Genomic DNA, 27,945 nt, shown 5'->3' on the forward strand with positions numbered 1-27,945 from the left:
CTCGGTACACACTCCGTCGCCTCCCGCGGTGACGTAACAGCACTTCCCACAGTGACGTAACTGGGGACACCACGGTTACTACGCAGCGATAAACAACTCCCGGCAGCGTTCCGCAGCAACGCCTGTAAACACGACGTTACGCAACAGTGGTTGTTACCGCGTAACTGTTTTTTGTGTTGTCAGTGCGGTAGCAGACATGACTATTGAGCCAGTTACTAGAGAGGAACCTGTCAGTTGCAATCTAGCAGTCGCCGAGTCAGGTTGTATCGGGTTCATGGCAGTGACTAGTAAGTGTGATACTGCAGATGGCAGTAGTTGTGAGATTGTAAACTGTGTAAATGTAAGAGCGAATGTGCAATAAATTCGCTAGATCCAATACGGCGTAAAGTTACTTGTCGCGTTATACACCCAACACGTGACAATATATTATTTTTGCCATATTCTGTCCGGTACTGAACTGGTGAAGATGAACAAATATCTGATTTTCAATAATCATTAATTGCAATCTTAATCTTAGCACACCTTCTTACCGATTGACTTGTCGGCTAGAGTTGTATGCTGGAGACCATTTTGTATCTAGTTACGGCGGCTATGCTGCCATCCAATAACATTCAGTTGCCCGGGCGTGAACATGAAACGTGTATTGTGATTGGTATAGATGAGGACCACACCGGAGAAGACTCATATCTGCGTATAGGTGGCAGTATGCGTACATGACGACTACGCATGTTTCCGTATCTGCTTACCAGTTGCCACCCTAAGTTCGGATGTGACGTCAGATCGATCTGATTCCGATCCTTCCGATCGATCCGTCAGATCGTGATGTTTAGCGGATGTGGTCGCATGTGGGTGTTATAAGCTGAAGTTGATGTTAGAAAGTTAATATTGTTGTAGGTATGGCATTGAAACAGTGACTTCTTTGTTGTATTGAGGTCATGTTTTTTTTGTTAAGTTATGTATTTTCTTTTTGTGTAGTGGTTTTACGAAGTTCAGTTGATTTGGCTGTGACAAATATGTTAACTCGTAATTTGGTTTTTCCCAAGGTAACGAAACAATGTATCCATATTTTCAGTTGGTGTTTGTTAAGTTGATATAGAAACATGAGCAGCAGCCGATTCTTTGCTACCGGCTCAGACTCCGAGTCTGAGACTTCATCAGAGGAAGAGCAGGTACAACGGCAGCCAGCTACAACGTTTACGGTAAGTTGAATAAGCAGAACGGTGTATGTACAATACGGCCTCTGGAGCAAGAGGTAAATTATAATAAGTACTCATGGCCCTCTATATATGAACGCTCGAGTTACGAATAACCACACATACAAACGGGACAATAATTCGTTTCAATAATAATTATTAATTTCGTGCCAGATTAGGTCACTTTTTGGAGGGTATGCTATTCAGAGTTAACGGTTTCCGGGAAGCGCTCACATAATGCCAGAATGTGTTTGTTTGCATTCACCTTTGGTTTGTGATTGTTGTTTTTAGTATCGTGGCTTAAGAATAGTGTGACATACAAATGGGATTTGGAACATGAACTGTATGCAGGTTGACGATCAAGGATACTAGAATTCTGTCACATGGTGGGGATGTTATGTCTTATACATGCATTAATGCGTTTTCAGTTTAATCTGAGGTTCACACACTGGTGACTATGAAATACCATCATCAGGGATGTATTGGCATTTGTTCTCATAGAAGTTTAGAGACATTTCAGGGGAATATACTGCCTTCATCCATATGATGGGAGAGTTACTTTACAGTGTTTACACCCCAGAACATGATAATCTTCAAGTTTTATGTTAGTCCCCAGCACTGATGAATATACCAGCTCCACACCTAATCACATCAACTTCCAATCAAGTATTTTGCTGTCCTCATATCTGGTAGAACCTGGGTGTGAATTTTCATCCACAGATTGGTTGACCTGATTGAAGTTTCTCATGGTTTTCCTGTCTTTTCAAGAAAACACTAAAGTAGTGCATGAGGATAGACCATGATGACTTCTTTTCCAAATCCTTCCAGTCATCAGGCTTTCTGATGCTGTATAAACTCTGTACTTGGAAGAACACTGTTAATTCTAAGAATTATTCAGCCCACCATATCACATAATCATATGACATATTAGCCACATGAATCCATGTCTGTTTGCCATGCTTGTGATATTTGAAGTGCCTGGCACATACATGGACAGTTGCTGTACTGTGTTGTTCAAAAATGTTGGCTGGCCCTCAGTTTGTTAGATTTCTGTCAGTTGGTTTATATGTCATCTCAGTCTTCACTTTTTTCATACAAGAAATATGACCAAACAGGTTGACTTAAGCAATAAAGTATCTGATGAGGAAAAACTGACAGTATACACTAGGTAATTCTCAATTTTCAGTTCAGTGATGAAGAAGAAGAAACAAAGAGAGTGGTCCGTTCTGCCAAGGAGAAGCGTTATGAAGACCTCACGAATATAATGAAACAAATTAGAAACTTTAAAAAGATAAAAGATATGAGCAGTATGTTAACAAGTAAGTGTAACTTGTTACCTTGTACATAGTGGTTTAGTGTGGTACAGTGGTTTCCTTTGGTCAATGCTTGTAAAGCAACCGACATGTTTTCAAAGTGTCATATATGTACTGGAATTCTTATAAATTAATTTAGGCTTTGAAGACCTGATGCGGGCATACACTAAAGCACTTCCAGTAATCAATAAGGAAGAGAAAGGTCAGACTCCACGTTTCTATCTGCGCTGTCTTATTGAAATGGAAGATTTTATAAATGATGTTTGGGAAGATCGTGAAGGAAGGTGAGTTAAGTAATTTATTGGATATTAACATTTTTATGTGAATATATTGGGATGCTGGATGAGTCCAGTGAAAAACCTAGGCATGCATATGAGGAAAATATTAGAATGTGATGTTCTCCTTGTGGTGGTTATGAAGAGATTTATCATCTGGGTTGTAATGACATATAATCCAGTGAAAATCAACTGACATTTTGGAGTAAAGTGTCTCCATCTTCAGGGTTGAAAGGTAAGCCAAGCATGAAACCAGCATGAAGCAGGCAGCAAATGGAGCTCTTCTTGCTTGGCTTACCCTTTAACCCTGAAGATGAAGGTGACATATCCCTCCAAAATGTTGGTTGACTTTCAGTGGACTGCACAATATCACATCCCAAATTATAGAACTCTTTTCATGTGCAACAAGAGATTTAATTCACTAGCCTTTGTTACTGTGTCCGCAAAGCATGTCAGTTTCTGCAGACATGAAGTTTGTTACATGGCTTGGTAGGTTAGACTGATGATCTAGAAAAATCAGAAAATTTTCTAATGAAGCCCAGAAACTATGACAATTATGACTTCTGTGACTTATGATTTGAAGATGTGTCTTGAGAGATAAAATTCTTGGCCTCCAAGTATAAAGTGACAGGATCTCATAAAGTCTGCCCCTTTTTTAAAGAAAACATTTTCTTCTTTAAATGTTGGTCATATATTTTCTTAACCAGAATTTCTTGAAATTCTATGTTTCTGCAGTGATATGTGTTGAAAATGTTAATGACTGTGTAATATTTAGTAATTATAATTTTTCCTTGGTTGTTATGCTATTGGTGAACTTACGGTTTCTAGCAGTCTTGCTGTACCTCAGTCACAAATTATGTCTTGTGAGAGAACCACTTCCAGTTCAGAATCAACATTTTGTAACTGAATTTCTAATGTGTTAATTGTCTTTGTTTATGTAGGAAAAATATGTCAAAAAATAACTCAAAATCCTTGTCATCTTTGCGTCAGAAACTTCGTAAATACAACAAAGAATTTGAGTTGGATATTGCAAAGTTTCGAGAAAATCCTGATCAGGCCGAAGATGAAGAAGATGAAGAGAAAGGTAATGTTTATAATTTACCGTTTGTCTTCTAATCAACAATCTGAACCCCATGACTGACATTTGTGAAGTATTTTGAATTATTCCCTCTTGAAGTTTACTAGGACACTGAGGTAAGGCCAAAAGGAATGAAAAGGCCAAATGTAAGAAAGTTAATGAATAAATCTAAAATGTAAGCAATCAAGAAAAAAATCACTACCTTCACCAAAACTATGTTTGTTTTTTAGATTGTGATATTTTTAACACTGCAATCTCATATGTTTGAAGAGCACCTGCTGCTTCCATATTCAGGTTAGAAGATTGAGATGTTGGAACCCCCTGTCAGGCCTCATGGTGTCATGATCCATGATCCAGAAAACTACAATCTGAATTGTCCCTGCCTTGAAAACCTCAGAGTTAATGCTGTTCTTTTTTGCATTCTTATAGAGGGTGAAGGCGATTCAGAGCCTGATGATGCAAAACCATCATCATTTAGAAAAGCTGGTTCTGAGTCTAGTGCCACAGACTCCAAAATAATGAAGGTAAGTCCTGGCATCTTTATCAGATAATGCAATGTTATTCAAGGTCAGTGTAATGACTGACTGCAATCCATCATTTCCTGATGTTTGTGGAGTAGTCTGATAAAGGGTACTTACAGACACTGGATTTTAATATTCTTAACACTTCGCGGACCGGACACCTAAGCCTAGGCGTTTGGGTTTTAAACGTGGCAGACTGGTCACCTAGATTTAGGCTTTTAGGACACGTTATGTTGCAACACACTATTCCTCGCTTTGGTGGCCACGTGTCTGTAAAAGTACTGCGTAGCTGACCTTTTGAATATTTGTTTTCCGAGTCAGCAACATGACCACTCTCTGTTCCCCTCTCACTCTAAGAAAAGTCCCTTTGTTCAAGTCAAAGCTTCTATGTGTGAGGCAAGATATTCTCAGTGTCAACATGGCTCAGAGACGAAAGCAGTTGAAGGCCGCGCGAGCTCTCAGAGAAGAAGAAATCTGTGATTTGATCTCTGATGAGTTATCTGACTTGCCAACTGCTTCGTCTTCTGATAGCGAGGGCAGTGTCAGTGACAGTGACAGGGGCCCCCAAAATATTGTGACCAGAAGAGAAAGTGAAAGTGACAGTAAGAGCTCCGATGAAAGTGCGAGTGGTAGCATTGCGGGGAAAGCCACATGGGGTAAAGTGGACAAAACATCCACTTTGGGAAAGTTTACTGGTGATCCAGGGGTGAGACAAATGCCATCGGACCCTACGCAAGTGTCTGAAATAGCTGAACTGTTTTTTGGAGATAGTTTCTTTGACATGTTGTGTCAGGAGACCAACAGATACTATCTCCAACACCGTGAGGTGTGCGACAGTACCTATAAGGTGTTGAAGTGGGTGGATGTCACTTCAGCAGAAATTAAAAAATTTTTGGCAATAATCATTCTAATGGGGTTTACAAAGAAGGATAATTTGAAAGACTGTTGGTCCACAGATCCAGAGGGGAATGTTTCCAGAAATATCACACTCTGAAGCACTTCTAGGAACTCTGGTAAGTCTTCTCCAAAAATATTAGTTCATAAAATTAATTAGGAGATTTTATATTAATTTTTAAAGTGAACAGTGCACAAGTTAGGGTAGTAGGTTTAAAAACGATGGTCCCCAGGGTGATTTAAATATTTAAATCACCGGTCCGCGAAGTGTTAAGAAATTAAAATATTTTTCTGTTTCCTGTCTGTTATATCTGATAGTAACATACTGACTTAAAGTGAAAAATTGAAATATTGAATAGGTATAACTGTTCTATTTTCAGTGAAATGTGTCTGCTGCACTGAAATAAAGCATTTAATGCTTTCAGATTTCTGGATTGGAATTGGAGTGTAATGTTTTTCTTTCCCCTGTTCCATTTGTTACTGTAACATTTTCCTAGTACTGTGTACATAATCAACCCCTAATTTAAGGTTTGAGCAGTGGATCTGAATGTTAAAAGAAAAAAAAACATCTTAAACAGAAGATTTAACACTGAGATTATTTACTTTGAATTATGGAATTTTAAATAGAACACTGAATGAGGGAAGTCCTGAAATTGAAAAGTATTAAATGAGTGCTTCCATTGCATTGCATATGCTGGCCTGTGAATGAATGCATTAGCTGAGGTTATACAGCATAAATATTATTTATGTAAGAAATGTTCATACAGGGTATAGAATGTGTTCTCAATTTATGCAGAAAATTTGTCATGCTTCCTTCAAGGCAATAACTAACAGGCATGTTGTAATGAATGTCAGAAATGATTGATTCGGAGTGATGTGTATAACACAACTGTGTGTACCATTGTATCACATAATTATCATCACTCACTCACTCATGGAGCTGAGCCCTTCTTGAGAAGCTGCCAATTGTGCAGCTACTCAAGAACTTTCCAGCATTTTACGGAACCTGAAGGTTCATTACAATGTTCACAAGATCCCTCCACTGTTCCCTGTCCTGAGCCAGACAAATCCAATCCATACCATCCCATTCAATCTCCCTAAAGGCGCGTCCACATTACTCATGCTCGTGTTATTCGCTATGCTTGCGAGTAATTGGACGATATGACAAGTCATGAGACAAGCAAATTTTTAATTTAAAAGCTGTAGCCAGTAAATTAAAATACGACTACAGCCTATACACACTACGAATAAATATATGGATCCTTACGCGCTGAACCCTGGCAAGCAACTGAAGTAGTGTGGACGAAGATTTACGAGCACACGTAAAAGCCAGACGAGTCTCCCGACGAGCACAAGCCTGGCGAGCAAGAACATGAGTAATGTGGACGCGCCTTAAGATCCGTTTTAATATTGTCCACCCACCTACATCTTGGTCTTCCTAGTGGTCCTCTTTCCTTTTGGATTTCCCACCAATATCCTAATATGCATTCCTTTTCTTCTCCCATTTGTGCTACATGCCCTGTCCATCTCATCCTCCTTGACTTGATCATTCCAATTGTGCTTGGAGAAGAGTACATGTTATTATTATCACTTGACCTTGTAAGTAAGGGAAGAATATACTTCAAATTCCATGCAGAAGTTTCCCATATTTGTTTTGTTGTCTGAGTAACAGATAACAATAATACAAAGGTTCAATAAGTAAGGTTCTCTAGTCTACAAATTAAATGGTAAGTCATTACATGGTTAAATATAGCTCATTTATTCCATGGAAGTACTGTTATTTTTCAACATAATTTCCAAGAACATTGATACATTTGTCTCATCTTGGTACAAGTTTAAAAATTCTGTCTCAGTAGAAATTAGATGCCTGCATTGCATTCACAGCCATTCCCACGTCTTCTTAATTGCAGTGTAGCATTTGACTGACTGGGTCTTTGTGTGTTACACCTACCCCTACCAAGTGCTGCCACTCGCCATACAGGAAAATGCTTAACACAAACTTTACAGGCTAGGGAACTGTACTTATTGAACATGCCTCTTAGTAAGCCTTAAATATGTATGTTTCAGCCTGTTGTGCAGTTTAAGGGAAGAAATGTATAGGTGTGTTGTTACTTTTTGCACATTTGCTGGCAGAGAATGACATAAAATACAATCTTTTCTGCAAAATTTTATGATAGGTTCCTGTAGTGCTAAGATAATGGATGCCTGATGAAAAATTGAGTGGCTATTAACTCCATGTACAGCAACAGATGCATTGACTGTTGGTGCTGTAGGTACCAAGTTAAAATGATTTACTTGTGTATGTGTATACTCATGCAGATTTTTCTGACACCCTGTATGATATCGCAGCCTCTTGCAAAGGCCAGAATTTGAAATAATTCTGTTTCCTTCATGTAGAAGCCACCTGAAGATGAAGAAGGGAGTGAAGATTCAACAGACTGGGGTACTGATTCAGAGAGTGACACAGATAGTAGTGATGATGAAACTCAATATGCCAGCGTCAGAGAACGTTTCCTGAAGAGGTCAGTTTTGGTGTTGCCTTAATATGTCAGTTTTTTTTTTTTTGTTTGTTTTCAGAAGAATTGAAGCCATTGTGTGACTAAAAATGTTTCATGTTGTTTGGAGCTTGTAACATTAGTCTGAATTTTTATACCTTAACTTGAAGTTTATTCACGTTGCCTGAAGGTTGCAGTTCCAAATGCTTTTGCACTTACTGAATGCTGTGATATAATGCTGAAGACCATTACATACTCAGAATTCTAGTGATTTTAATTGTTATTCTTTTTCTGGAAACCAGTCACCTCTTACAATATTTATATGGTGCATGAAACTAATATTCTCAGAATTCTTATGCTGTATGTAGAAGTTGCCATTAAATAAGATTTTGGTGCTAACATGAATACATGCTGAGGTTGGTATTTGATTCGTGAAACCCACACACACTGGCTAGTCCCAATTTCTAGTCGGATTCTCCACCTGCTGTTGGAGCAAGGGTGTGTCATCATCAGTTAGTCATATAGGACATTACATCATCATTACAAATTTACCAGATTCTGTTTTCAACATGCTTCTGGTACTCACACACCAATGGGAGATTCAAATGTACACAGGTTGCCTATGCATGGTATGACATAGCCTGCTTCCTAGAATAGATGCACTTTGGAACTGGAAGGTACGTGTATTTCTGGTCTGTGCCAGTGTTGTCAGTTCTTAGGAGCACTGACTGTGGGATTCATGTGTATTAGTGCACTGATTCATGCATTTGAATGTCACAGAAACACAGAAAAAGAGGAGGAAGAAAAGAAAGAGAAAAAGGAAAAGAATAAAGAAAGAAAAGAAAAGGAGAGGAAGCAGAGAAAAGAAGAGGAAGAAGATGGCGAAGGAGGATGGGAAAGAGTGAAGGGAGGAATTATTCCATTAGTAAGTATAGTTTAATTTTTCACTGATGGATTACCATTGTATTTTTTTTTTTCAAATACTGTACATTCCTGAATAAGATGCATATCTTATGTTTTTGAAACTTGTGTTTAACAAAAAGTATGAAAATCGACTTTATATAAATAAACCTTACAGTAACAAAAGTTTAATTATATTAATAATCAGCTGTGTTTTTAAATGTGCTATTTCATCCTAGGTCCACTGCATACAAAGAATACTTTTCAGGAAATGTAATAGGCTCTTGTTCTGCCACACTTTCATTCATGTTCACTGATATGATCACACATGTTTTATGTTATGCAAACTCCCATGAACCGTCTTAGTTACAGTATAAGACTTTATTGCTGATCCCAGTGGCCACACAGACTGAGACATGGATGGCTGTATACAGGGTGTCACAGGAGGAATGTGCCAAACTTCTGGAGGGTGTTCCTTATGTTATAGTATGCCGATATAACCCAAAACACCTATGTCCAAAGTTNAACAAATTTTTATTGTAGTTCTTACCTCTTTTCCTCCTCCACACTACATGTTTCGGCCCTAAATGGCCATCATCAGGTGTGTATCACTCACGCAGCTGCTACACTGCCTTTTAAAATTTAAAATCACCAGTCCTTCCAATTGTATAAAATCTTTGTTAATCTACACGCGTCGATTTGATTTTTAAATTAGCACTTTCTAAAACTTAATTCAAGTTAAAATGTCTATAAGATCTCCGTTCTTTCTTTTTCAATTTTTAGTTAGTTAGTTAAAAAACGTATTAAAGATAAGCAGCGACACACACAGGGAGCGCCTACACTGAGCAACGCATGAACAGCGATAAAAACAAGAAGTGGCCGCTGCAGCACCGTAGATATAGGGCGTGTACCCTGAAAAAAAAATTTTTTAACTAAAAATTGAAAAAGAAAGAACGGAGATCTTATAGACATTTTAACTTGAATTAAGTTTTAGAAAGTGCTAATTTAAAAATCAAATCGACGCGTGTAGATTAACNGATTATTGCAGCATTTCTTTGTGTGGTTTGCTGGTGTAGAGGTTAAAGTCCATAGTCCACTGTGAATTGGCTGCACATATCTGATTCATCTAACCTTGAGATTATTTTATTCAAGCAGAAAATTTTAATCAGCACTCCTTTTACTTGCTCAGCCACAGTCATAACTGTGCTTTAATTTCATGTACTTACAATATTATATTTCAGCATCCTGTTACACTCACACAATATATATGGATAAATACCGTCTTAAGTGCAACAAATTTTTATTGTAGTTCTTACCTCTTTTCCTCCTCCACACTACATGTTTCGGCCCTAAATGGCCATCATCAGGTGTGTATCACTCACGCAGCTGCTACACTGCCTTTTAAAATTTAAAATCACCAGTCCTTCCAATTGTATAAAATCTTTGTTAATCTACACGCGTCGATTTGATTTTTAAATTAGCACTTTCTAAAACTTAATTCAAGTTAAAATGTCTATAAGATCTCCGTTCTTTCTTTTTCAATTTTTAGTTAGTTAGTTAAAAAACGTATTAAAGATAAGCAGCGACACACACAGGGAGCGCCTACACTGAGCAACGCATGAACAGCGATAAAAACAAGAAGTGGCCGCTGCAGCACCGTAGATATAGGGCGTGTACCCTGAAAAAAAAATTTTTTAACTAAAAATTGAAAAAGAAAGAACGGAGATCTTATAGACATTTTAACTTGAATTAAGTTTTAGAAAGTGCTAATTTAAAAATCAAATCGACGCGTGTAGATTAACAAAGATTTTATACAATTGGAAGGACTGGTGATTTTAAATTTTAAAAGGCAGTGTAGCAGCTGCGTGAGTGATACACACCTGATGATGGCCATTTAGGGCCGAAACATGTAGTGTGGAGGAGGAAAAGAGGTAAGAACTACAATAAAAATTTGTTGCACTTAAGACGGTATTTATCCATATATATTCATGTACTTATTTTAGTCACTGCAAAAATAGCAGGGAATCCAAAATTATGTAAATGTCAATTTCACTTATAAACATGGGTACTGAAGCTGTCCCCAAACACTTATTGCATGTGAAGGGTCTGCTTTAATGCTAATAATTAATGTGACGTAAAAATGTCACTGGTTGCTTTGAGCTGGAATGTTGAAATGCAACACTGTTACAGCATCATAATTTTCCTCACTTTAGGAATATACGCTTGCAGCTACTGACAGGTAATGCAGTGTCATGCTAGAAGGCACCATGCTGACAGTTATGCCTCCTTACAGTTGTCGCTACAATCTAAATTGATATCATTATGAGAATCAGTATTTCAAACCATATCATCTTTGCAGCCATTCAGCTGTTTGAAATGCTTTAGATATCAGTACCATATGCTGTCAATGATTGGATGATAAATGAAAGTGTAACCGTTGATGAAATTGGAACTGGCAGGGGAGCCTGAAATACTCAGAGAAAACCTGCCACTTTGTCTACCACAAATCCCATATGACCTGCCATGGTGAGAAGTCAGAAGCTAACTGTCTAAGCTATGGCATGGCCATCACCGTCCTAAACCTTATAAATCATGGTATACACAAATCATTTCACCTAATTAAACTCATGCAGCCAGCTTTGGCTTCTCTTAAAGCTTCGTATTCAAAGTTCTTTTGAGATTCATAATTCCTTCAGCTAGCACATTTCTCTGGATAACGCATATTCAAACTGCCACCTTTCATTAAAATACAAAGATGGTTTTTATTTTAACTTTTGACCACAAAATGCTTACTTATTACCACTACTTTTATAGATCTTTTTTCTCCAATCTTTGATGTGACTTCTGCTTGTATTACACCCTCTGGCTATGACAAGATTCTGTGTTTGCTCTGTCTTGCGTATGATTTTCAGTTTCTCACTGATAGTACACAACCATAGTCTTTATTTATCAGCAGCAATTAACACAGTGGTTGCTCCCTCATAAACGCACTGAAAAACTGTCACAAATGTAGGTAAATGTGTTCATCATTCAGAGTGCTATATTTAAGAATAGTAGAAGCAGCTTTGCACCATGCATGGATCCTATTTCATGTGAGAAGACAGCATGTATTCTGCTTCTCAGAATTCGCGTCCCAGGAAAGGATCTTGTTCTTTTGTTTCATTTAAACAGTAGTCTGATAATCAGAGTTTTTATTGTAACATGGAATATTATTAATCCTTAATTATTTTAATGTTTAAAATAATTTTCAGGAAAAGCCGAAAATGTTTGCTAAAGATGCAGAGATTGATGTTAATCTCGTAGTGAAAAAGCTGAGTGAGATCATTGCAGCACGTGGGAAAAAGCGCACTGACCGCAGGGAACAAATAGAACTGCTTCATGAACTGCAGAGCGTGGCTGAAGCACATCATCTTGGCCCTGCTGTTGCTATCAAGATCAAGTTTGCAATTGTGTCTGCAATCTTCGATTATAATCCCAAAGTCTCTGATGCAATGAAGCCAGAGTTCTGGGCCAAGTAAGTAGTGACTGAAAAATTCTAAATTGCAGGAATTTGACATGTATTGTGCTTCAGACAGAAAATATGAAGAAGTGTAGAGTGGCGAATTGAAGTACATGTTTATTTTCATATTTGCTTTGTGTATGCTGTATCACATAACATAGAAAAAAGCAAAAATTATAATACATCATCTTTTTGTGAACCATCTATGCAGCAGTTAGACGCAGTGAAATCAATAATTGCTCAATTTTCAGTAGTATGTAATGCAGTTTCTTAGCTGAATTTGGCCAGTAAAATATTTTAAGGACCTTCTGCTAATTCTGGGGCACGCGGTAGCATAGTTGGTTGAGGCACTATACTACAAGCTGGAAGGTCACAGATTTGATTCTCAATGAGGTCATTAGATTTTTCAGTTGACCTAATCTTTCCAGCTGCACTGTGACCCTGGGGTCAACCCAGCCTCTAACAGAAATGAGTACCAGGAATCTTCCTGGGGGTAAAGGGCAACCAGTGCATAAGGCTGACAACCTCACCACAGTCTGTGAGCTGACTGTCTAGAAAAATATGGGAGCCTAGACATCTTGCAGCCCTATGGGCCTCCATGGCTTGTTGCAGGGATAGCTTTACCTCTTAACTGTGTCTAAATCTCTTGAACTCACCATCTCCAGTGTGAGTGTGAGGGTAGTGAAGCCATATTTTGCTTAGTTCGTATCCATCTTCACACACATTTAAACTGAGCAGGGTCTGGTTTCATTTCCTCTCCTGCAATGCATCTTAACCACATGTCCATTTCTCATTGGATAGCACCATGCTCCACCCCCACTTTACTCCCACCAAGGGATGTGTATATCTTCTCCCTTCTCCATCACATTTGCTTAGAAGATGGAGACTGCAGTGTATGCTGAAGTGTTGAAAAAATCTTCCAAATCCAGTGTACATATACTCTAGAAGCTTAAGTTACACAGACAGGAGGTTGTGAAAACCTGACGATAAGGTAACTCTATTACATAATAGAATTCAAGAATGAGTTGGTTGCTGTGTTTGCTGCCTATTCCTTGCTGGTTTCTTATTTGGCTAACTCTTCAACCCTGAAGATGGAGATGGTACATTCAATCCGAAACATCGGTGGACTTACACTGGGCTACACTGCTTTACATCCCAGAAGGGATTGTACCTCATAGTCACTCAGTGAGAACTTTCAATCCGGGAAATGAAAACTTGCCTAAATAAGTTAAAACAGGAACAGGTAGAAGAAAATTTAAAGCAACAGTTTTTTTTTACCTTTCTGAGCCCTGTTTTGGATTGAATAGAATTTTATACATGAATGAGAGTATTACTAGACATATGAGAAGATGAAAATTTGTACACAACTGCTAGATGTACTTCATATTAATTTAGTTAAAATTATACTCATTGCAGTCTGTACTGCTGTAAAGTTCTGGCTGGGTGTGGTCATATTATAAGCAAATTAATGAATACACTGAAACCCCGTTTAATGTTTCTTTGGGGAGCCGTGGAGTTGAACATGACATTTTTGGAAATCGTTTATGGAAGAAACATAACACAGAGATTATTGACTTGGAATGAGTGAAGTTGGATGTTAAATGAGGGAAATCCTTAAAGTGAGGAACACTGAATAACCTTTATTCCACCTATATAAATAGAAATTAAGTTCTCTGTTCTTTCATGTTTCCTTGTTCTAGGCTGTTGGATGGAATTTCTGATACCTTGGACTTGTTGCTGTCCACACCAGATATTATCATTGGTGAACAAATACTGGAGGAAAATGAAGTTTTTGATGAACCTCCTTATAAGGTGCGAGGCTGTGTCTTGACTATGGTGGAGCGTTTGGATGAAGAATTCACCAAGTTGCTTAAAGAATGTGATCCTCATAGCAATGAATATGTAGAGAGGTAGTATGTTTATTAAAATTATATATTACATGTGAATAGTTGTGTGTTTCCTAACATGGTGAACTAACTTTCATTTATTAAGTTGGCATTGTATGTTCTCCAAAACAAAACAATGAAAAGTAAGGGTTATGGCAGTGTAGTGTAATATTGTTGAAGCCTTAGAGTGGGGGTGGCTAAGGAAATACAGCATGCGCCAAAATATACAGTACTGAAATGAAAAGATGTCCTGTTGATACCTCTGTTTATTCATGTGAAGGCCCCTTACAGAACCTTCTCAAATCCTGAAGAAATGGTCCGATCACCATGTCCCTGTCGCATTCTTGGGTGACAGTAAGAGCATTGCTTTCCTCATCCTCAATGAAATAGGGGCCTAATATACTGTGTGCTGAGATGGCACACCATATTGTCATACGTGTACTATGTAGTGGTTTCTGGATGATAACATCTGGCTGCTCAAAACCAAGGAAGCGAGTTGTCTGCGACCACTTCCATATGAGCGGAAATAATACTCAACTGTGAATACTTTTTCCTCTGTTGAGAGACCCATTTCCAATAACAGCTGCACAACACAACTTCCTCTTCACTACTGTGAACACGTGCGGCTGGAACTATGCCCTGTCGACAAACGCACATGCGCATTCAAGATGCGTGAGTTTCAGTACTTCATATTTGGCGCATACTGTATATGAGAAGAAAGGGAATCAAAATGATATCCTTATACTAAAATTTATTTATTTTTGTTTTATTACTTTACTGTATAATTGTCTGTAATTAACATTGTATATTAGTTCATTGTTACTTCAGTTCAAGTAGTCAAGGAATGCAGAAAGATGGGATAGTGTCACAGTGTGGTAAGTCAGCACTCCTGTGTTATATTTTGTTTGGTTCTTGCCCTGTTGGCAGCTATCCTGCCGCTTATTTTTTATAGTTTTCCTCAGTCCACACACAGGCAGATTCTGGGATTGACTACAAATAGGCCATGACTACTTTCTAAATCTTCCTCATTGATGGTTCATCTGTAGAGTAGACTGTCAGTTTGAAGATTAAGGCAGCAGGTTCATCCAAAATCCAGCTTCTCAAACTACAGAGCATCAGGTGTCAGAAGATTATAGTCTTGATATTAGAATATTTTAAAAGTAATAATTATTATAGGTTTTTGTTACCATTGGCCTTGTATATAGTTGATGTATTTACTTCTCCATTTTTGGAGCCATGGTTCTGCTTCTTAACTACATTTCATGGTGGTAAAGCATCAGTTCGCTACCACTCAAGGGAATGAACCTTGAAACAAAATTATTCTATGGATAGTATTGTTAGTATTCTATGGATACACCACTTTTGGGGGGCTTGGATAGCTAAGTTGGTATAGCAACTGGCTACAGGCTGGATGGCTGAGAAATCGGGGTTCAGTTCCTGGCAGGGGCAAAATCTTTTCCATCTCCTCATGGTAGTGTAGTTGGTTGAGGTGCTATGCTACAAGCCGGAAGGTTGTGGGTTCAATTCCTTGTGTTATTGGATTTTTCAAATGACCTAATCTTTCCAGCTGCACTATAGCCCTGGCGTCGACTCAGACTGTAACAGAAATGAGTACCAACCATGTTCCTGGGGTATAGGGTGGCTGGGCATAATGCTGACAACCTCACTGCTATCTGTGAGCTGATTGCCTAGAAAATGTGGGAGCCTCGACGTCTTACAGCCCTATGGGCATCCACAGTCTGCTACAGGGATAGCTTTACTTTTTTTACCTTTATATCCTCATCATCCAGACTTAAGTGTAGGGCCCACCCAGGCTACCATCCAGTGAGTACTGGGGGCACATAAAAGTTGCATATTCAATTTTGGTTTCAGGTTGAAAGATGAGAAAATGGTGGCATCCATTATTGACAAGGTACAAGAATATTTGGAACGTCAGAGCTTGTCAGCAGAATTGTGCCGTATCTATTTGCGGAAAATTGAACATTTGTACTACAAGTTTGATCCAGATGTCTTGAAACAGAAGCAGGTGAGTTTTCTGAAGTGCTCTGCAGGACAGGAATCTGCCATGCACTTAGAAGCCTGAAGAAGAATTTTTAGGTCCTCAGTCTTGTAATACATAATAGGGAGAAAAAAGTGAGTAGAAACTATATGACTTGATTGAATGCAACTTCTCTGCTTAGTATTTTGCAGTTCAAGACTAATTTTTCAGGTCTAATTATTTATGACTGTTGTGAAAGATTTAGGTTATTCACATAATCTTTAAAGAAAATCTGAGATACAGAATAATGTGTTGTAATAAAGCACTGAGTGTGACACTGCAGAATTGTTGTCACATGAAGGGGGGTACACGTAACAAAATGACGGGTTCTGGTTTGGATGATTGGATTTGTTAACAGCTTGGTTAAATACTCTCTCAATTACACTTAAATTACAGCGCTTTTGCTGAATTACATACACCTCATAATCCACTGTTGCATGCACACACTAGTCCTCTCTGGGCAACATATCTGAACGCAGAAATTAGCACTTCAAATCACTCCAAATATTGCACATAAAATCTTCCAATTACACATTACAGCCTCACAGGCAGACCTCCTGTATTCTTCTGTAGTCCTGGTTCCACTTTGCTTGCTTCCACCACTCTCAAACACTCCCAAATACTGACTTCTGTTTTTTGTGTTACTGTCATTATAAAGCTTCTGCACTGACCACGCAGAAAACAGCCTATATTGTTGGAACATGTTTACTGAGTGATTGCCCAGCAACGGTTGTGGCACGGACTCCACTGTTGTGTGGCGTCACAGCCTAGCATGGAAGGGGTGTTTACCGCTACATAGCAACGGGCTGGTTGGGGATATGTAATGTCACTTGTGGAAATGCAGAGGTCACATGACTCCTATTCACTACTGCAGTATGACATCACGTCTGCGCAGGAGTCTTGTTTACCAGCTGGTGCTTAGAAGTAGGTTGCATACCCTCATTCCACTGTTGCGTAACTTAACAACTGATTGTTTATCAAGTCTGTTTTCATGGTAACTTGTTCCACATCCCATTGCCCAACAAGTTGACATGTCACAGTAGTCTTCGTGTTTAAATGGCACATAGAGCCAATTGAATTTCAACTTAAAAGTCTGTAAATTACCTAGATCAGGGAAGATGCATACAAGCAAGAATTACCTAGATTTTGAGGGAATCTGTTGCCCCCATCTTGAAGCTAGAAGGGACTCCAAACAACCACCATAAGAATCTTGAAACTTATGACTGTATTTGATTTAAGTGAATACAGTTGGCAAATAATCTGTTTTAAGTACCTTATAAAGATTTCAGTGTTATAACAGAAAAGAATTTACTAAAAATTCAGTTCTTAAAATGCAAATTCAGATTTTAATTATTTGATGAGAATCATGTGGGTAATTCAGATATGCTTGAACAGATCATGATAGTACTGTTCTTAACACAGAACTCTGGATATGTCTCAAAGTGACCAATTTCAGAATGTGAATGTAGTATTTATAGCGACATATAGACCCGTTGCTGGGTAAAGCCTACATCAGTAGACATCCATTGCTAGGTAGTGGACATGTTTTATATGAGTGCTGTGAGGCTGTATAACAGTGAGTCACTTTCGTCCAGTCAGAATTGAGTCCTAGGCAGTCAATGGAAGAATGATTCAGCTGAAGATTTATTGTGAGTGATTGTACAAGGAGTGAGCAATAAATCCAATTACCAGTCCAAACCCCATTTTATAAGTCACCCATACATGTGACAGTGTGTATGTAACCTATAGAAAGAAATGTGTTCCCATTCCAGGGTGAGATTCCCTCTAGTGCAGTGACTAGTGTGCAGGTGATGGAGAAGCTGTGTAAGTATATTTATGCTAAGGATGGTACTGACCGGCTTCGCACAAGAGCTATCTTGGCACATATCTACCACCATGCACTCCACAACAACTGGTTCCAGGCCCGAGACCTAATCCTCATGTCACACCTCCAGGAAGCAATTCAGCATTCTGATCCAGCCACACAGGTAAAGAATTAAACAAGACATTCATTGCATGTGCAACCTCTGAGTAAAATATTGGAGTAAATGTAAAAAGAAACAAGATTATGAGAACATTTAATGCTCTTAGTGCCATCCTTTAATTGCTGATCGCTGTAGTAATTTAATCTTACTGCCATCTTATGACAGTAAACTTCCCATTATCTGGCATGTCTGGCATGTTTGAGGAGTGATGTGTTATATAAATCTTCTGGTTGCAGGAGAACTTAGGAAACCCAGTAAAGAGTCAAAACAGAGCACTTTCATTTTGTTTATTGCGTGGGTCAAGTACTAGTAATCATTATTGTTGTTATACATACAGTCTTGTTAATTCAAAGTGTTCAGGCCCACAAAGGTGTGAACTTTGAATTATTCAATTTCATCAACATTATCTGTTGTGTGTTTGAAGCAATGACAGTACTCTAGTACTGTTTTATTTGTGCAGATTTTGTATAATCGCACCATGGCACACCTTGGCCTGTGTGCTTTCCGCCATGCAAACATCAAGGATGCTCATAACTGCTTGGTAGATTTGATGATGACTGGAAAAGTAAAGGAACTCCTAGCACAAGGATTGCTTCCTCAGGTCAGTATAGTTCAGTTGTTATAAGGTATGACGGTGGTGATCATGATGACAACAAAAATGTCCATCATTGATGGATATTTCCACCAGGATGGGTCATTTTGTGGCAGAGTTTCTCCATTTATTTCTTTCCTCCCATGAGCTTTCTTGTGTCTGTCTCCAGACATTCCCAAATCTGTTTGTATCACGTTTTACTCTCCACCTTCTTTGTGGTTTCACAAATAATCATCTATTTGACTCTTATTCTTTTACTCTTTCAGTGGAACCATATTGTCTGAGTAGTAGCAGAAGTAAGAATAATATATTTATAATAAACAAGACTAATAGCAGTAATCATTACTGTTGTTACATACAGCTTTGTTAATTCAAAGTGTTCAGGCCCACAAAGGTGTGAACTTTGAATTATTGAATTTCATCAACATTATCTGTCATGTGTTTCAAGTAATGGCATTGACATTGTGATGACTCATAATGAAAAGTGATTCTATGACAATTGGTACAGTGTAGTTTTCTTATAGGTGTTTGTTTATAAGCTATAGGAATTAAGAAAACAATTGGGAGGCAGAATTTTAATTTAGGTGATTTTAATTTGAGGATTGGGGACATAACTCAAAAACACTCCTATGAAGAATGGGGGGAGGGGGATTTTGATGGAATTGTATTTCCCAAATGCCATAAGGAAAGTGAGGATAAGGTAATAAATGAGGAGGGCAAACAATTAATTGGTGTGGGGTACCATAATTAGAAATTTTACATGGCAGTAGGGGGGAAGATTGAAAACGGACATGACATTTATTTCAAAAGCTGGGGTAAGTGTAAGAGATCATATAGGGTGTAACTGAAGGTGCGGACAAATTTGGGCATGAGTTGCACATAACAAAACAAGAAAAAATACCCATATCAACATGTGTCTGGAAACATTTAATTTGTCACTTATAGCTGAAAGCGTAAATTTATAATAAATTCTCGAGATGTCCTCCATGATATTCATCGCATGCCTCGGCACATCTTGTTATGAACAGCTGCATCTGTTCAGAGATGCTGGGGTACTTGCCTGTAGCTTCACAGGCATTCACAGTGTGATGGTGAAGTGCCTCTCCATTGCCAGCAGGAGCTGGTGCTGCATACGCAGGAGTTTTTAAGTGTGTCCACAAATAAAAATGCAGAGGATTCAAGTCTGGTGAGCATGGAGGCCATGCAGTTGGTCCTCCTCTCCGTAGCCATTGGTCATGATAGGTGTTACTGAGAACATCTCACACAGCACGGTTAAAATATGCCGCAGCACCATCATACATATACCATATTCATGCTTTGACTGCCAGTGGTATATCTTTGAGTAGCTTTGGCAGATCTTGCAAAAGGAAATTCTAGTAATGGTTGCCTGTAAGTCAGTGTGGCAAAACGTGTAGGCCTACCAAACAGTCACCAACATTAATGCTGAATGCTGCTGGTGTCTACACAGTATTCTTTCAGCTATAACTCACAAGTTAAATATTTCTGGAGATGCTGTGGACATTTTTTCAAGGTTTGGTGTGTGGAGCTCATGTCCAAAGTTTCTCTACAACTTTCAGTTACATCCTGTGCATTATGTTTACAGGGTATTTTCCACATACTCTGGGAATAAAATGTGTCACAGTTATTAACCGTTATATGGTCACTAAAAATTATTTAATTCTGTTTTCAGAATATTTCCCATAGTCATACATAGGTGAGAAATTTAAATATACTTAACAGAGAACTTTTCTGCTGTAAGCTTGCCTACATGAGGTGTAACATACTCTAATTTGTAGAGCAGATAAACTTCATCGGTAATTATTTGAAGACATTTAGTGTCAGGGAAATTATTGTAAGCTTCTTGTTGATAAGAGCAGAAAGAACATACACAGAAAAAAACGATCTTGGAGAGAACTCAAAAGAAAAGTTGTGGCTGACCCCTAAATTTCCACTGGTGAATGGTCCTTAGGACATCATATCACCATATTGTGGATATGCCTTCTCCAAGTCAAAGAAGACTGTGACAAGGTGCTGGTGCATGAGAAAACAATTCTGGACATTGTTCTATTTGTTCGCATGATGATCAGGCGATCTGTGATGTCAGAACCCACACTGAGCATTCAGAAATATATATCTGCTCTCCAGGAGCCAGACAGTTCAATGGTTTACCATAAACTCTGTGGCCTGACACTTGTAGGTGGACAGACTGGTCTACAACTAGCTACAAAGGAGTGATCCTTATATGGTTTCAAAATAAGGATAACTGTATCTTCTCTCCAGGCAGCTAGGACTTAGTACTTTGTCCAAATATGGTTGTATGTAGACACCAGAAACTTCTTGCATGTAGGTAGAAGGTGAGAGAGCATTTGGTTATGGATACCTTTGGGGCCTGAGGATGTGTTGTATCAACCGTTTAATGCTGTAAGCAGTTTGTATTTGTTTCATTGTGATCCGTCACACTGATATTATGAAAAAGTTAAATAGTTCCATCCAGTGTGACTGGTTAAGACTTTTTCTTATTTCAATTAAAGATGTCCCTCTGAAGATGGTCTCTGAAGACCGAAACATGTAAGGGCATGAATAATTGAAATAAGAAAATCTTAATCAGTCACACTGGACGGAACTATTTAACTTTTTCAGTTTGTATTATATTTGTATTTATAATGTGTGTGTATCGTTTTTTATCACCAGGACTGATTAGAAGGTAATTCATTATGCTGATAAGTCAGTACCATCAGTTACCCTGGTTGAATGTTATCATTTGAAGCTGGAAAGGATGTAGGTGCAGAAGTTCTCAGTTTTTCAAAATTACAGACTTAATAAACAATATATTTAAGTTATCAAAAATTCAGAGAAATAAAAGAATAGGAACCAGTAACATATTGGCTTTCCCTTTTCTCTGTAGTAATGAAACCTGGACAGTAGAGGTCAAAAACCTTCAGAATCACAGATGTTGAGATGACATTCTTGAGATTTATGTGGGAAAAATGCAAAAAGAACCAAGATACTTTGAATGAATTAAAGATTGAATCTTCATTGACAAAAATTTTGAACTTACCACACTGACAGAATGCAGAGAGACAGTCTGCCAAAATTAATGATCAGATACTGATGATCTGTTACAAGAAATCAAAGAGACATTAAAGACAACTGCTGCCAAGACATGTCCATAATGTTTGAACTCCTCAGCCCCTTGATGAATGTGATAATGAAAACATGTATTACAAAGGACTCTTATTACCGCTACAATTAGTGCCACCATCATCCTCGAAAGAAATCATTTGGAAACTTAAGATGGAGAAGGAAATTGGATGTTGAGATAATCAGTGTATTGGTGTGTATATCTCTGATATTAACAATACTAATTTTCTATACCATTAATGATTGTGATGACTTCGTTTAATGTAGAGGCAGCATGAACGAAGCAAAGAGCAAGAGAAGATTGAAAAGCAGCGGCAGATGCCATTCCACATGCACATTAACCTGGAGTTACTGGAGTGTGTGTACCTTGTGTCAGCCATGCTCATAGAAATTCCCTATATGGCAGGTTAGTTAGACATAAACATTTCCATTTCTCTGACATTTTTTAATGTATTGTATTATTCTATTCACTTTTACTTGTAGGATGGGCTTGACTAATTGTGTGTCACTTTCATAATTTGGTGTATTCTGGTTCCCCCCAAATAAAGTGATTTTCTCTCGGCTGGAAAATTAAATTCCTTGCAGGGGTATACCTCTGTAGTTGTTCTTGAGATGATGGTATGTTTTGAAGAAAAGATTTCTTATTGATTGCAGCTCATGAGTTTGATGCACGTCGCCGTATGATTTCTAAAACATTCTACCAGCAATTGAGATCAAGTGAACGTCAGTCATTGGTTGGACCTCCTGAATCAATGCGGGAACATGTTGTTGCAGCTTCTAAAGCAATGCGTAATGGTAACTGGTCTGCCTGCAAGAACTTCATTATCAACGAGAAGATGAATGCCAAGGTAATGTTGATTCTTGGTGTGTTTTGTCTGTCTCTCTCCATCCCCTAGTAGTTCCAGTCTTTTACCTTTCTAGTTCCTTGCCATGTGACACGGATGAAGAAATCCACATCTTGGGATGATATCGTGCACTCCAATGCAGTATATGCCCATTAATTTAGTAAAAATGCAGATAAACCTTTTCGGTGCCAGGCAGATTGGTGGACCTGTTATCTATCAATAATAAAAGCTTATGCCCTCATTGTGATCAGTGAATAGTCAGTACTGACTGTTTCATTACTGCTGATGACGATAAATTCGGCATCTGCACAAATCATACTTTTGAAATTCTAAATGACTTGTTTTGTTTCAGTCTTTGTAAGTATTTATTCTTCTGGTGGCCACTGACATGCTGTTTGTACACTCACAATAGGTTTTCTTTAATATTTCATATGGGGCAATATGGTTTGCAACATTTTCTCACAGTTTTTCTGGGGTTCACTTATGATGTGAATTCACTACACTTGATGTCATTCATTACTGAAGTAGCAAATTAGAATGAAGACACACAAGAAACTCCATCACGCACAGTAAAGGCAAGAACATCTTTGATGGAATGAGAATGTATGAAGATCTCCCTTTTGTCTCCGCCTACAGCACAAATTACTTAAGTCAATAAAATAGTATTCATGTGATATGGGTGTTGGGAGTGTGGATGTACAGTGATATACAGTTCTGATATTTAATGGGTGTTGCATTATTGTAACAGCGATAGTATTTGCAATCGTCATACATATGTGAGTCTGAGTGTGAAGCCATTCAGTTCAAAACTTTGCGCCATCATGAATGATTCAGGACTGTGCAGGCAGACCTAAAATAGTAGACTTTAACTGTAATAAATGGAAACTTAGAAACCTACCAACTCATGTGAATCAGAAGAGAACACTGAGAATGCAGGAAGTAGCCACAAACATTTTTCTTAATGAAACAAGATATTCTTTTGACAGCTTCAGGAATTGGTCTCTGCTGATTCAACAGAGAGACTTGGTAAATTTGATTGGTGCTTACTATTCAAGCATCTGGATTGTGCTTACTGGAAACAAAATTCACAATATTCTCCAGAAGTGTACAGCTCCATCGGTTTATCCATCTGTCCATGCAAACAAAGAACCATGTAAAGTGTGTTCGTGCATGGTTACTGTATTTTGTTGGCATGCATGAAGGCATGTAATATTGCATTACCAGTTCTGTGTGTTTTAGGACAAAGTTTTTCAGTCTTTTTATCTTCATGTCACTTACAGGTGTGGGATCTATTTTATGAAGCTGACAAAGTGCGCGAGATGCTGACACATCTGATTCAAGAGGAGGCACTAAGGACATATTTATTCACATACTCCCATGTCTATGATTCCATCTCTATGCCAACACTTGCTCAGATGTTTGAGTTGGAAAAGCCTGTTGTTCATTCCATCATCAGCAAAATGATTATTAATGAGGAACTTATGGTAAATCTATGCACTACCAGTCTGTTAAATCTTAAAATAAGAACTACATTGAAATCACTCTTATGCTAATATGGACAGTTCATATTAATCCAAACTTGAGGAAAGTCTTCAGTGGGAAAATTGAAAACAGAGACTTTTGAACAAGGACATAATTTGAATATAAAAACTGGACCAACCATTTCGCAGATATATGTCAAGGACCTTAAGTTGGTATTTCACTGCATTTTTTGGAATAGTGTAGTAAAATATTCATAAGCAGCGTAAAGCATGTTGAAATTTCAACATGAAATTGTTGCAGTGTCGTACTGTACTTACTTCATTGTGATCTATTGACATTACAGTCCTTGAGGGACAATCTGAGATCTCAGTTTCACTGAATGTGCAGCTGTGACCTTGAATGTATTTGGTGGAAAATTTATGACACACAGTGAGATTTATTGGTGTGGTGTATTAGAAGTGTAGCTGAACATACTGTTCGCAGGCCTCTTTGGATGACCCAACACAGACCGTGGTTATGCACAGAAGTGAACCAAGCAGGCTACAATCACTTGCCTTGCAGCTCACGGATAAGGTCAACAATTTTGTGGATTCAAATGAGAGAATCTTTGAGATGAAACAAGGTTTGTTATTTCAAGAGATGTTCATGTAGGATGTAATAATTGTCCGTTATGAAATTCTTTGCTTAGAATTGTATGAAAAATACGCTCATATTCTTTTCAGATTATAGTTTTTGAACGAAAGGACATTCTGTTTTTAGAACTGATGGATTATGGCAGCAAAAATTGAAGCACGTGATTGCTAGAAGATGCTAAATCATTCTATATTTCTCTTAATTTTATTGTTAATAACAGGACTGTATAGTGACATTAGTATACATTTGTAAATTATAGTAGGATGAGTAGAAACCCCTGGCTGAGGAATGTGCACATTTATCTGGGCTGTGGCACATCTTCAACCCTGAAGATGAAGGCAGCAGGTTCCTATGAAATGCTGATATCCAACTACAAGACTAAAAGATGTTAGAACCAGAATCCAGGTGTGCTTACTGTGTACAGTGAGACTTGTTTGGCTAGACAATCAGCATATCAGAATTATAATCCTGAATCGCTGGTTTCTTTAACAGCACTTTTCAAACTGCATATGCTATATAATGTCAAATGGTTGAATGTAAAGGAGGAAGGATGTCAAAAGATACTGTTGTAGCTCATATATAGTGCTGTTGTAACCTTTGGCTTGACAGACTGAGAAAGAAGCACAAACCTCAGAGACACTACTGGCCTAGATTCAAACCTCAGAAGTATGATACATATGGCCGCACCATAGCTCAAGTGGTTAGTCCCTGGCTTAGCGGCCTCCGTAGTCTAGGGGTAACGTTCCCACCTCGTGACTCAAGGTACACGGGTTCAAACCCGGCGGAGGTCGTGGAATTTTTAAGGGCAGAAAAATTCAGGGAACAAGTCCTCTGGGAGGGACTTTAAGCCGTGGGTCGTGTGTAGCTTTACGGGACGTAAAAGAACCTCATGTCTCAAGGGGACCCCTGAGCCAAATTCAGGACATTTCTCGCCCAACAGTAGTCTCTAACGCCTCTGGTAGATGGGAGAAGCATCGAGATACTGCTGAGCCAGTAGAGGCCGAACTTGCTGGCTGAGTTGGGACTGATGGCATGCACCAGTACCGGTAGGGTATAGAGACTGGTAGAATACCACAGGGGGACGCACAGTGGACCAATATCTGGTCTAAGTGCATGGGGAAAGCCACCCTCTGCAATAACAACAACAATAGTCGCTGGCTTCCCACCGTGGCGGCCTGGGTTTGATCCCGCGTCTGGTCAAGTGGGATTTGTGGTGGACAAAGTGGCGCTGGGGCAGGTTTTCTCTGAGTACCTCGGTTTCCCCTGCCAATCTTCATTCCACCAATTGCTCCACCATCACCCTCACCTATTATCTGGGGCTGGTACAATAGGCCAGAAGTGGCCACAGTACACTAGTAATAAAAAAATGATACATATGGTTTCAGTACTGGGATCTGAAGTTGGTAGCAAGAAATACCACAATCATCTTTCTACTCTTACTTTTAATGATAATTTAATTTTGTTGAGATGACAGTTATGTAATTTAATTTTGTTGAGATGGCAGTTATGTAAAGTACAGTGTTGTGCCTTCTTCACCCCACCCCTCTAGATGCCATAACAGAACATTATCTAGTGCATGGCAGGAATTTCTTTTAATCCAGGCAGGGAAAAGATGACAATGGTCTTGATCCTTTGTCCTTAAAGTGGGAAAAATGTGGAAGGTAATGGGTAAAATGGAAGAACCCTGATAAATTAAACTAAGCAGTATTATGTGTGTATGTTATTGAAACAAAGATAGGTAAGCGTACTGTCTTCTAGTAGGATATAATGCTGTGTAGTCTGTTGAAAGTCAGCCAACTCTGTTTGCCACCTGCTTTCATGCAGGTATCTTGCTCAGCTTATTCAACCTTGAATATGGAAGCAATGTGTTCCTCCGAAACGTTGGTTGACTTTTAGTGGACTACACTGCATTATACCCCAGAATATAGTAGTACTCTTCATAACCACTGCTGTGAGAACCTCAAATCCTATGAAGACATAAAATTTTATCACAGGAGAGCTTTGTAAGTATTAAGTGGCAGGTATACAGTGCAGTTTTACTGCTGTCTCATTCATTTTATTATTATTGATCTTATCAAGGTATCCAATTGTCAGCAGTCCAGTTCTGGGCACAAATATAATCTATATTTCATTTGCTCCCTTTTTCTTTTAGGAAACTACTTCAATCGTGGTGGGAACCAAGGTGGCTTCCGAGACCGTCAGAATTTCATTCGGCAAGGCCAAGATTGGGGGAGACAGCGTCGAGATAGAGGAGAAAACAGAGCATTCTAATTTAGATGTTCTGAAATTTATCTGCTAAAATACTTTTTTATAGCTGTCAGCATTAAAGCGTTGTGCTAGAGGCAGGTATTCCTGCATCAGCACGTAACTTCGCTTGACTGAATATCTGGACAGGTATTCCAAACAAGATCTAGCTTGTATAGCTTGTATGTTTAGCAGAAGAGAACTATAGTTGATTATGTGTCAAAGGTTGATAATAGCAAGCAAATGAGTTTTCATATTTCTTGAGAATATTGTGATGTGACATATATAAAAATAATAAATTTACATAGAGTTTAGTCCATTTTATATAAAATATCAGATTCAGGTGGTAACTACTTTTGAAAATAAATAAATTTGTCCATATAATTTCTTCTGTATATTAAATGTAGGTTTCTACTACACTGTTAATAATAAGTATTATATTCATATTCCACCTCAGATGATGCACTTAAAATCTCAGTTCCGCTGTTGAAATATTACAGTTAAAAATATACAATTTGCTAAGCATGCTAAACCTATATTCAGAAATACCACCCATGGCCAGTTTCACACACACACACACATATATATATTACCATAGTCAGTAAGTTCATAGACTGGCCGCAAAGTGTCATTGCAGTGCATTACAGTAGATAGGTTGAGGCACAATATGATGCCCTGTCAGTTCATCTCTTGTCACAGCAAGAGGCAGTTGTGTGCAAACAGTGTAAGCAGAAATATGGCCTCCATTGTGAACTCCATTTAAATGCAAGTAGCGGAAATAAAAAATGTGGCAGTCTGAACAATGGGCAAGCATCAGGTTCTGCCAAGAACTAGGCAAATCCCCTAGTGAAACATTTAACATGGTGAGACAGTTTGGAAGATGATGAGGGTAATGGTCAGCCAAAAGCAGTCAGAACTGAACACAAGATTA

General features: G+C 38.4%; 1 protein-coding gene across 3 annotated transcripts; it reads left to right on the forward strand.

Moving 5' to 3' along the window:
• The first annotated feature begins 247 nt into the window (after positions 1–247).
• Positions 248–27,910, forward strand: LOC111871898 (eukaryotic translation initiation factor 3 subunit C). 3 transcript variants are annotated; one of them, XM_023865288.2, is made up of 18 exons: positions 248–287; positions 1,073–1,199; positions 2,380–2,512; positions 2,646–2,790; positions 3,723–3,865; positions 4,289–4,383; positions 7,672–7,796; positions 8,550–8,694; positions 11,921–12,183; positions 13,869–14,078; positions 15,927–16,080; positions 17,865–18,080; positions 18,538–18,678; positions 22,078–22,216; positions 22,465–22,658; positions 23,936–24,139; positions 24,621–24,759; positions 26,923–27,910. In XM_023865288.2, the coding sequence occupies exons 2-18, from the start codon at positions 1,101–1,103 to the stop codon at positions 27,039–27,041; spliced, it is 2,664 nt and encodes an 887-aa protein (XP_023721056.1). In that variant the 5' UTR covers positions 248–287; positions 1,073–1,100; the 3' UTR covers positions 27,042–27,910. The 3 variants fall into 3 exon arrangements, with proteins under 3 accessions (XP_023721056.1, XP_023721057.1, XP_023721055.1); XM_023865289.2 differs by lacking the exon at positions 248–287 and adding an exon at positions 772–890; XM_023865287.2 differs by lacking the exon at positions 248–287 and adding an exon at positions 773–894.
• Positions 27,911–27,945: the final 35 nt, after the last annotated feature.

Source organism: Cryptotermes secundus, unplaced genomic scaffold, assembly GCF_002891405.2.
Source record: "Cryptotermes secundus unplaced genomic scaffold, Csec_1.0 scaffold1350, whole genome shotgun sequence".
Lineage (NCBI taxonomy): Eukaryota > Metazoa > Arthropoda > Insecta > Blattodea > Kalotermitidae > Cryptotermes > Cryptotermes secundus.

Bases quoted from the DNA above. Each gene is read 5' to 3' on its own strand.
- LOC111871898 (XM_023865288.2), top strand. From the start codon at position 1,101: ATGAGCAGCAGCCGATTCTTTGCTACCGGCTCAGACTCCGAGTCTGAG. The intron at 3,866-4,288 runs GTAATGTTTATA...GCATTCTTATAG, and splicing joins TGAAGAAGATGAAGAGAAAG to AGGGTGAAGGCGATTCAGAG. The intron at 22,217-22,464 runs GTTAGTTAGACA...TATTGATTGCAG, and splicing joins AGAAATTCCCTATATGGCAG to CTCATGAGTTTGATGCACGT.